At 36.1% G+C, this 11392-nt stretch overlaps 1 protein-coding gene and 1 long non-coding RNA gene across 3 annotated transcripts; both read right to left on the bottom strand.

Moving 5' to 3' along the window:
- Window positions 1-739: 739 nt before the first annotated feature.
- On the bottom strand, window positions 740-6424 carry LOC103514532 (enoyl-CoA delta isomerase 2, mitochondrial). Of its 2 annotated transcripts, XM_026827478.1 has the most exons (6): window positions 6155-6424; window positions 3998-4043; window positions 3696-3788; window positions 3025-3170; window positions 2252-2485; window positions 740-1094 (listed from the first exon to the last, which is right to left on the bottom strand). In XM_026827478.1, exons 1-6 carry the CDS (start codon window positions 6245-6247, stop codon window positions 939-941), a joined length of 768 nt encoding a protein of 255 aa, XP_026683279.1. In that variant the 5' UTR covers window positions 6248-6424; the 3' UTR covers window positions 740-938. The 2 variants fall into 2 exon arrangements, with proteins under 2 accessions (XP_026683279.1, XP_026683280.1); XM_026827479.1 differs by lacking the exon at window positions 3696-3788 and having other exon boundaries at window positions 3905-4043.
- LOC113469632 lies at window positions 2620-2993 on the bottom strand. Its single transcript, XR_003392989.1, has 2 exons — window positions 2936-2993; window positions 2620-2689 (listed from the first exon to the last, which is right to left on the bottom strand). It is a non-coding gene; the product is annotated as an uncharacterized LOC113469632 (long non-coding RNA).
- Window positions 6425-11392: the final 4968 nt, after the last annotated feature.

Raw genomic sequence — 11392 nt, 5'->3', positions numbered from 1 at the left:
AAGGAGCTTTGCTCGGGACATTTGATGTGACGTCATCGCCTACGGGAGCGTATGCCGTGACGTCAAAGTTCACGATTTACCGGTATTTTTTTAATCGATTTATCTCGGGATCTAGAAGTCGTAGAAGAAAAAGAAAAATTCCGTTGTTCCTCATTTTTCCTGCTTTTTGACTTTGAAACATCACCCAAGTAAGCGCAACTGATCTATTGAATAAATCCCCTATCCAAATACAGTCGAACCTGTCTAAGTGGGAATCCAAGGGACCGACAATTTTTTAGCGCAACTGATCTATTGAATAAATCCCCTATCCAAATACAGTCGAACCTGTCTAAGTGGGAATCCAAGGGACCGACAATTTTTTCCCCACTTATTCAGGTTTCCCAGTTAAAAGCGTCCACTTAGAGATATTGCCATTTTCCTATTCCCACTTATAGAGGTAAATGTGAACACTGGTTTGGAGGAAGAGGGATATCCTATGCTTTCCTACAAATTCCCACTTACAGAGGTCTGCAGAAGGCTCCGGACCTAGGAAAATGGCAACATTTCCCACTTACAGAGGCTCCGGATCGAGTATCTAGTATAAGTCATTCCCACTTATAGAGGCTCGATTTTCCCATTTAAACAGGTTTTCTAGTAAAAAAAAAAAAAAAAAAAATAAAGGGGCCACGCTTTTTTTCCCCTTTAAAAAGGTTTTTTATAAAAAAAAAAAAAAAAAAAAAAAAAAATGAAGGGGCCACGATTTTTTTCCCAGTTATCCACGTTCAGTACTGAGACAGGTTCGACTGTATCAAGCCCATACAATGATGACGTTATGTTCAATGTTCTAAAGTTGCTCTTTTGACTACATTTTATGGTTAAGCTCACAATAAAACTTACTTTTACTGATTCATTAATTTCTTCCGCCTTTCATCTAATCTAATCACTTACACTCTCACTTGTTATAACTTACTTTTCCTGTTAAAAAAAGCAGTGATGGCATTCATGAATTCTTCAGACTCCCATCTTTCTTCTAATCTCTTACACTCTCGTTTGTTAGCTTCATGTAGCATAGACAGCATTGGAACTCTTACCAGTTGCTTAGCAAAGATCATACTCTGAAATAAATAGAGAAAGTACAAACAGAAATAAAATACATGAATAAGGGTCTTTCATTTTACTGTATAAGTAACAAGCTAACTGCTAAGGTTTTTAGTAGGGGTTTTATTTGCGATTGCTATTACACACTGTTTGAGAAAAATATTGTTGATTGTATCATTGAGTTGTTGATATCTATTATTTCTTCTCAGGTTTTCCTCAACTTTTCCACAAGTATACAAGCTATTTATTACTTAAGAGGCAGAACAGACCAAGTAAAAAAAGTGTTTCGAGATAAATGGAGTCAAAGTTTAAAGTAATAGAGATAGCCACTTTGTCAATTCAATACAAGACTAAAGGGAAGGTAGCAACCAATTAAAAAATCTGGTGAGAACATCCCACGACTTTCCTTATCCTATTGAATGGTACTTATTTGGGTGTTCTGTTGTAACATTTACAATATCTCTAATCGTTTAGTCGATATAGGTGAAAACAGCCAAAAAGCGGTCGAAACCCGCCAAAAAGCGGTCAAAATACCGCTAACCGCAGCCCCTATTTTACATACCAAATTTTAAGTCTTTAGCTTATACCGTTCCCGAGATATTGTTAAATTACATATCCTTGTCAAGCCCCTATTTTACATACCAAATTTTAAGTCTTTAGCTTATACCGTTCCCGAGATATTGTTAAATTACACCGAAAACCACGTTCGAGATCAATTTTTTCTATTTATTTAATGAACAAATAGCCCATTTTTAATGAAAGTAGCTCTTAGGACGTGTGTTAGGTCCTAACAAATTGGTCAGTCCTAAGAGCCCAGGTAAGTAACTTGTGTTTGGTCCCAACAAATATCCTGGTACAAACGCACACAGACACACACACGGACCAATGGCTGAAACTTTGGATTTAGGCTCTAGGGACCTCAAAACGTGTTTTGGCACTAAAAATTTGGATTTAGGCTCTAGGGACCTCAAAACGTGTTTTGGCACTAAAATCTGACCATCGAAAATTTGACCCGATTACATTCCTTTTCTTCCTATAGGATAAGGAAAGTAAAAAGGAAGATCTTTTAGCACTCTTTTCAATGAAATGCAATACACAAAAAGTCGATTTTTGGACTTGGTCTACTCTGCCTTTTACAAATTCAATTGAAAGGAATAAATGATCAATGGTTTACCTGGGGAGGAAGTTTAGCCCAGGCATGAATTCGAGGCCACAAATCTCTCTCTATTTCCTCAGTGGTGAACACTCCGGATACAAAACCATACTGAAGCGCTTCCTGAGCATTTAGCTTGCGACCAGTGTACAGAAGCTCACTTGCCACAGAGTTTCCAAATATACGTGGGAATAATACTGAGGAGCAACCCTCTGGTGTCATACCCCTCAATGTGAATGGAGTATGGAATGTGGCCTGTAACACAAATACAGGGTGGTTGAGTAAGACTTGTTGGGTTTATTATGATCTAAAATATTACACAATGAAATAAAAAAAAAGAAAAAAAAAAATCCATTGAGTAGATTTCAAAAAAATCGACTTTGATATACGTGGGAATAATACTGAGGAGCAACCCTCTGGTGTCATACCCCTCAATGTGAATGGAGTATGGAATGTGGCCTGTAACACAAAAATACAGGGTGGTTGAGTAAGACTTGTTGGGTTTATTATGATCTAAAATATTACACAATGAAAAAAAAAAAGAAAAAAAAAATCCATTGAGTAGATTTCAAAAAAATCGACTTTTAAAATTTTAGTTGATGGTGGGATTCGAACCCGGGACCTTCTGTATGGCAAGCAAACGCGTTACCACTGGGCTGACCATGCCCTAAAAAATGCTTTAGAATATGTAGGTATAATACTTACTGTATCGGAAGCGAAGACAATATCACACAAAGCCAGAGTTGTAGCACTGATTCCTATTATGCTTTAGAATATGTAGGTATAATACTTGCTGTATCGGAAGCGAAGACAATATCACACAAAGCCAGAGTTGTAGCACTGATTCCTATAGCAGGACCATTGACAATAGCAATTAAAGGTTTGGGATAGTCAATGAAGGCAGCCACATATTTCTGCAGAGTTATGGATGTGTCTGTGTCTGAAAATTAAAGGTGTAGGATTTACTTTAAGGGAAAATATGTGCAGGACCCCACAACATTTCTTTGAAGAAATCCAGCGACAGCATACAAAACAGATGTCATGCTCAAAATAAATTCCTCATCTTTTCATATTAAAACCTGTGGCTGGATAGGTAGTAGTTTTTATTTGAAAATATGTGTTTATAAAAATTGTACGTCGTATGTGTACAGAGTGTGAAACTAGCTTTGACTAGTCCAAATTAAAGTAAATATTGAGTTCTTGAATTTTGATTGACAGGGTATTGCAAGATTGAATAGGTATTTCGTAGCAATGGAACAACTGCTACATTAGACGCTTGTGGCCTGTGTCGTAGCATGCCCATCCCGTAGTATGCCTCTCATCAGATGGGCGAGAAGAGACACAATACTTCCCATTTAGGTGCTGGTATCTCTAATAACTAAACCATACAATGTTTGTATCTAACTCTAGTGGGTAACTTATGTTAAGAATTTTTTTTTATTGATGGTAAAAAAAAGCTACCTACCTTCATTGATCAAATCAGAGGGATTATTGGTCATATCATTCCCACTTGAATAATAATCTCCCACACCACTCAACACTGTCAATGTTACATTAGTTCCCATTTAGGTGCTGGTATCTCTAATAACTAAACCATACAATGTTTGTATCTAACTCTAGTGGGTAACTTATGTTAAGAATTTTTTGTATTGATGGTAAAAAAAAGCTACCTACCTTCATTGATCAAATCAGTGGGATTATTGGTCATATCATTCCCACTTGAATAATAATCTCCCACACCACTCAACACTGTCAATGTTACATTAAAATCAGTAGCCCCAGATTGAAGGATTTTAACAAGGTTTGTATAAATCTGAAATAATGGAATACGTATCTTGAGCAGTTATTTACTAACAATATGTACATGGCCAAAGTGGGGCTTTTCACCTGTATACCCCAGAATTTATGCTTAAATTGTTTTTCTTGTAGCCTGTTTGATATTGTGGAAAAAAACCTCTTAGGTAGGTAATTCTTTGATTTTTGATGGGGATATTTTGGCAATATCGCATTTCTCGAAAAAGTTCACGAAGTCCGTAAAGCGGGTGCCAAATTTAGTTTTTCAATGAGAATCCCCATTTTTATAGCTTGGTATTCGTTTTCTACGTTAAATTTAAAGCATAATTTACTACTTACTCCAATTCTTGCGGTTCGGAAACCGCGAATCACAAAAATGCTTCAAAAGTACAAGTGTGACCCCTCAAATCAGAGTTTTTTTTTTTCATTGGAGCAGTTGCAAATGGGTAAAAATTATAAATAAATGGTCGCTTCCTATGTAAAAAGTTAGGAAAAATTCAAATATGAGGTCAAAACTCCGAAAAAATAACTGTAAAAGGTCGAAAATTCATTTTTTTTTTTTATTATTATTTATTAACATTTATTATAGTGTGCAAACATAATTATAAAATCATTTACCAATGACAGTGGTAATTGTGAAAAATAACCGGTAATTTTTCACAATTACCAGATTTTCTACATTTACCGTAACATATACACTGAGAGGGGAAGATTTACATTTTTAGTTTGGTCATTTTAATTTAATAAAGTTAAGGACAGAGGTAGGAAGGATCATTATTTAGACAGGCATGTAGATTGTTAGGGTTCCTAATATTTTGGTATTTACAGCAATCTTTCAGAATGTGCTTAACTGTGAGGTTACATTGGCAAACATTACATTCCGGGGGTTGTTCTTTTCTCATTAGGTGCACATGGGTGAGATTTGTGTGACCTATGCGGAGGCGAGTGAGGGTGACTTGGTCGCGCCGAGAGAAGAATTGAGGGGGGTGCCAGGGTTTATTTTCATCTTTAATTAATCGAAGTTTGTTACCTATTAGGTATTCCCAATCTTCATGCCACGATGACATGATTTTTCGTTTTACTTAAAATGTGAGTTTTTGCGGCCCGCCAACTCTCTACCTTGGTCTCTTGCGGCCCTCGGGTGCCCTAAGGTTGGACAACCCTGCTTTAAATCTTTTGAGTGATTGTAAATAAATCCTGTCCTCTCTCCTGTTTATTATGTAAGATACACCTTCTGTACTACATGTGAATTGAATTCAGTGATTATTTGATTAGTGATAGTACCTTTGTCCCAGGCTGAGCAAGAGTCTGAGTGAGGTCATTTTTTTTAATATACATGTGAATTGAATTCAGTGATTATTTGATTAGTGATAGTACCTTTGTCCCAGGCTGAGCAAGAGTCTGAGTGAGGTCATTTTTTTTTAATATTTAAGTAAATAGGGCAAGTTTTTTTTACTCATTTTATCCAACCGGTTGGAACCGTTTGGTCCAATAATGCCGTTTGAATACTCGTTGAATTCAGTGATTATTTGATTAGTGATAGTACCTTTGTCCCAGGCTGAGCAAGAGTCTGAGTGAGGTCATTTTTTTTAATATTTAAGTAAATAGGGCAAGTTTTTTTACTCATTTTATCCAACCGGTTGGAACCGTTTGGTCCAATAATGCCGTTTGAATACTCATTGTTTACATGAGTGACATCATTCATTTCACCACATGAGTTTGAATACTCATTGTATCTTCCAACCGGTTATAACTGTTTATCTCACCAGATCAACCTTCAAATTTCGCAATTGATACAGTTTTTTTACATTTTTTTTTTGTTTTTATTTTTTTCAGAAATTTGAATGGAAGAAGTCTTTTAAAAAATTATCTTTACTTTTTTTGTTAGATTTTTTTTATACCCCTAACATATGATCAAACGCAACAGTTTTAATACTCATTACTCATTGCGAGGTTAATTGTTTAATTAATGATGTCATCACCATGACCACTGCAAAGCCTAACCGATTTGACTATGCAATGAGTATTCCTTGCCCATAATTACAGACAATCATTTTTATTAGTTGAAACATTAATCATTTTTATTAGTTGAAACGTTCACCCCATAAGGCCCTGTGTAACAATACTTACATCAAATGAGATGGCATTTCTTTTTTCTGGTCTGTTAAACAAAATCTTCTGAATATTTCCCTCGTAGGTGACTAATAACTGCTGTGAGGACATTTTAGGAAGTAGGGGAAGGGAACAACATAAGCAACACAACACTCAACTTGGTCCAACTCCAATGACAAACTTAATGTCTTAATGAATCAATATTCAATAACCATAACCAAGTTAGTCAGTTAGTCAGCAGCACAGCATTATCATTAACAGCATTTAAAAAAAAAAAAAAAAAAAAAAAAAAATGTGATGTTCACACCAGATTTTTGAAATAAATATACCTAGTTAAATATAAACAAGCTGGGCCCGTCCCTCCGGGAATTATTTAGCCCGTAGTTTATTCGATCAGTACCTATGTACCTACCTAATTTGTTTAATATTCAGTTTATTATTATTCTTGATTTGATTTTTTGATTTTACTTTCATGTAATGATTTAAAATCAAGACTGGAGCCCGTTCTCCCTTTATTCCCAATATAATGTTTAAGTCACCCATCCATTTATTGGCCTTGCTCGACGTAGCTTAACATAGGTGACGCTAACATCGGTCTTAAATGATCGACTGAAGTGTTATCTAAAACTTTCTCTCTTTGAGTTCATAGGTCGTCGCGACAAATTTCAAGATCAGAGCTTATTTGTGTGAGAAAATGTGAAAAAAATCCCGCAAAAACCAGTTTTTTTTGGTTTTTTGGCTTTATGGTTTTCTGGACAAAATTTGCACCACCATTTTCGTGATCCTGGTAAAAAGACCTTTAATTTGATATATAGGTCGACCAGGTTTGGATAACTCCTTCTATGGGGACAGACCGACCGACCGACAGACGACACCGAAGCGAATACAATAGTCCGTCCACTATACCTTTTATTATTAGTAATAATAAAGGAAGGACGGACTAAAAAGCGAGCACTGCGAGCAGATGATACAAACAAAACACCAAACAAAAATTAGAAATATACAAGGAGCTCAAGTAGTGGAGGCTGGAGGGATGGTACCCTATACCTCATGTGTTATAAAAGCGCAGACGACACCGAAGCGAATACAATAGTCCGTCCACTATACCTTTTATTATTAGTAATAATAAAGGAAGGACGGACTAAAAAGCGAGCACTGCGAGCAGATGATACAAACAAAACACCAAACAAAAATTAGAAATATACAAGGAGCTCAAGTAGTGGAGGCTGGAGGGATGGTACCCTATACCTCATGTGTTATAAAATACAAGGAGCTCAAGTAGTGGAGGCTGGAGGGATGGTACCCTATACCTCATGTGTTATAAAAGCGTATGTATCCTTAAAAAAAAAAAAGTAAACAAACCGCCATGTTGTGTTCATAAGAGTGGCGCGAATTTCAAATTTTGAGAACCATTGGGTATATTAGTGAAAAATGGCACGTTTCCTTATTTTTGGCGCTTAAATAAAAAAAATGCCGATTTTTGGTACGAAGACGGTGACTAGGTGTTTTACCTTTTTCATTTTTAATTTGCTATAACTCGTCCATTTATTGAGGTAATTAAGTGATTATAGACTTTTTTTAATTGTTATATACTTTTCTTTGAAACTGATTAATTTCCAATTCAATAACATTAACCATGTCTTCAGAATGAACTGATTTATCAGAAAACCCCTGTTGTTTCTATAATCGTCACATTTTGAGAGTGCTTGTTGAAATTTTCGGAACCTTCTGTATGAGTAATCGCCCTATGTTGTAACCAGTACTCTGAGTACTTATCTTACCTACCATAAATGATATTTTTAAAGCATTCCAATGTTTTACCACTCCAATGCAAAACTGTAGAAACAATATCCTATCTCACCTCGTCCGAGCTCATCTCAGCCCTGTTCATAAACACAGCCTGTGCCCTAAATCACCAAAGTATGGAAAAGTATCTTACAAGTGTAATAGCCAATGGAAAAGCAGAATTTTGAATTTGGACGAATCATATCGAAATATGGAATTGTAAATACTTTTCCATACTTTGGTGATTTAGGGCATACCACTCCAATGCAAAACTGTAGAAACAATATCCTATCTCACCTCGTCCGAGCTCATCTCAGCCCTGTTCATAAACACAGCCTGATTATAAACTTTTTTCACACAAGAGCTTATTTTATCAATAATGATGAAATAAGCTCTTCATGCTGTTATTTTACTAGTTTTGGTTTTCAAAATTTGAAATTCGCGCCACTCTTATGAACACCATGTTGTGATTGTTGTGTTTCATTTTTTTCAAGGACACACATCGGGATCGTTACTTCCCCTTCCTTATTTTATACCTCCATAGAAATATACCAAATGTACGGCCTTTTTTTCCCCCCTTGTTGTAGGTTCTACCTTCAAAATGAGGAAGTGATAACGCAGACAGACTTGAGTACTTGTTCTTGTGTCGAGATATAGGAGATGGAAGAGAAGGAACGGATGAGATAGGGATGGAAGAGGATGAGATAGTGATGGGAAGGGATCGGATATTAAAAGAAAGGGATGAGAAATGAAGGGCAGAGAAGGGATCGGATAGTTTAGAGAAGGGATAGTCAAAGAGGGAGATGACAATGATGGTGTTTTTCGCTCTAATGTAGGTATAGGTGTAAAGTACTTACCTAGAGTTTCTTTCTGTGTAAACTTTTCAAGTGCTCAACCATTAGGGATTTCCGGGCATTCAGATTTTTTTTTTTTTTATTAACATTTATTATAGTGTGCAAACATAATTATAAAATGTTATATACACTGAGAGGGGAAGATTTACATTTTTAGTTTGGTCATTTTAATAAAGTTAAGGACAGAGGTAGGATCATTATTTAGACAGGCATGTAGATTGTTAGGGTTCCTAATATTTTGGTATTTACAGCAATCTTTCAGAATGTGCTTAACTGTGAGGTTACATTGGCAAACATTACATTCCGGGGGTTGTTCTTTTCTCATTAGGTGCACATGGGTGAGATTTGTGTGACCTATGCGGAGGCGAGTGAGGGTGACTTGGTCGCGTCGAGAGAAGGTTTGAGGGGGGTGCCAGGGTTTATTTTCTTCTTTAATTAATCGAAGTTTGTTACCTATTAGGTATTCCCAATCTTCATGCCACGATGACATGATTTTTCGTTTTAAAATGTGTTTAAAATCTTGTATAGGGATCTTATCTATGGCAGGAGAGGTACTGTACAATGTTTCCTTTGCAAGGAGGTCCGCTTTGTCATTACCGTGTATACCTACATGTGACGGAATCCACATGAAACAGAGGTTTAGGGTATGTTTGTTTTCGTGTAAAAGTTTTCTCATTTCAGATGACACTGGGTTGGGAGAGAAGATATCTTGAAGAGATTGGAGGGAGCTGAGGGAGTCGGTACTTAGGAGGAAGCTGGAGTTACGGACTTCAGACAAACAATTAGCGAGGATGAAATAGACAGAATAGAGAATAGCCATGAGTTAATTCAATTTTTATTTTCCGTTCTAATGAAAAAGTTCAAAGAGTTATGACGTCAGATTTCACGTCAAAATGCGCAGAAACGCTTGCGCACAAACAAAGGAAGCGGAAATCATGAATTATGACGTTATCGCCTACGGGAGCGTATGCTGTGACGTCAAAAGTTCACGATTTACCGGTATTTTTTAAATCGATTTATCTCGGTATCTAGAAGTCGTAGAAGAAAAAGAAAAATTCCGTTGGTCCTCATTTTTCCTGCTCTATGACTTTAAAACATCACCCAAGTAAGCGCAACTGATCTATTGAAAATTGAAATAATAATGAAACCATAAGATTTTGGAGCAAAAAATACGCAGATCTGATGGGTCGCACTTGTAAGTACTTTGTGGCATTTTTGTAATTCACGGTTTCCGAATTCTGCGAAAACCGCGAACCCCAAAAGATTCGAGTGAGTAGTCGATTGTATCTTGATGGAAGACTGTAATGTTGGGTTCTACACACGAATCTGGGATTCGCGAATCCCGTGTTCACTCGGCAACCCGGGACTCGCTTCGTGAGTGTTCTACACAATGTTGTGAAAGTTTTTCGAACGTTCCGTTGTTTTTAAATTGGCAACAAAGGAAAATTCAATAGGCAACATAGAATTTTTATTACTTATTACATGTAAAGCATTTTGCGGGCGGAAAATTTTCCGCCAAAAGGCGGTCGCCATTTTTTTTTTTTTTTCAAGATAGAGAGGACTATAACGGCTGAAGTCGACTTACTGTCCCAAACCGGCGGCAGATAATATTCATCGTCCGAAAAAGACATATCATGTAAATTAAAATACATTTTCAATCTATCTATTCTTGTACTTGAAAAAATAATGAAATAACCAGCAGGGTACGTCCCTCCGGGAATTTTTTAGCCCGTAGTTTATTCGATCGTGGTTAAAGAAAATCAGTACCTACAGTATCTTCCAACCGGTTATAACTGTTTATCTCACCAGATCAACCTTCAAATTTCGCAATTGATACAGTTTTTTTACATGTATCTTCCAACCGGTTATAACTGTTTATCTCACCAGATCAACCTTCAAATTTCGCAATTGATACAGTTTTTTTACATTTTTTTTTTTGTTTTTATTTTTTTCAGAAATTTGAATGGAAGAAGTCTTTTAAAAAATTATCTTTACTTTTTTTGTTAGATTTTTTTTATACCCCTAACATATGATCAAACGCAACAGTTTTAATACTCATTACTCATTGCGAGGTTAATTGTTTAATTAATGATGTCATCACCATGACCACTGCAAAGCCTAACCGATTTGACTATGCAATGAGTATTCCTTGCCCATAATTACAGACAATCATTTTTATTAGTTGAAACATTAATCATTTTTATTAGTTGAAACGTTCACCCCATAAGGCCCTGTGTAACAATACTTACATCAAATGAGATGGCATTTCTTTTTTCTGGTCTGTTAAACAAAATCTTCTGAATATTTCCCTCGTAGGTGACTAATAACTGCTGTGAGGACATTTTAGGAAGTAGGGGAAGGGAACAACATAAGCAACACAACACTCAACTTGGTCCAACTCCAATGACAAACTTAATGTCTTAATGAATCAATATTCAATAACCATAACCAAGTTAGTCAGTTAGTCAGCAGCACAGCATTATCATTAACAGCATTTAAAAAAAAAAAAAAAAAAAAAAAAAAAGTCTCCCGGGTTTGGACCCAGTTGACCGGCTTCGTTGTTCAAGTTTGTAGTTTAAAACCAAGTTAAAAAAATGAAAACGTAAAACACAAAGAA

The sequence above is a fragment of the Diaphorina citri genome, unplaced genomic scaffold (genome assembly GCF_000475195.1).
Source record: "Diaphorina citri unplaced genomic scaffold, Diaci psyllid genome assembly version 1.1 scaffold1164, whole genome shotgun sequence".
Classification (NCBI taxonomy): Eukaryota; Metazoa; Arthropoda; class Insecta; order Hemiptera; family Psyllidae; genus Diaphorina; species Diaphorina citri.
This window is presented reverse-complemented; position numbering and strand designations above follow the sequence as displayed.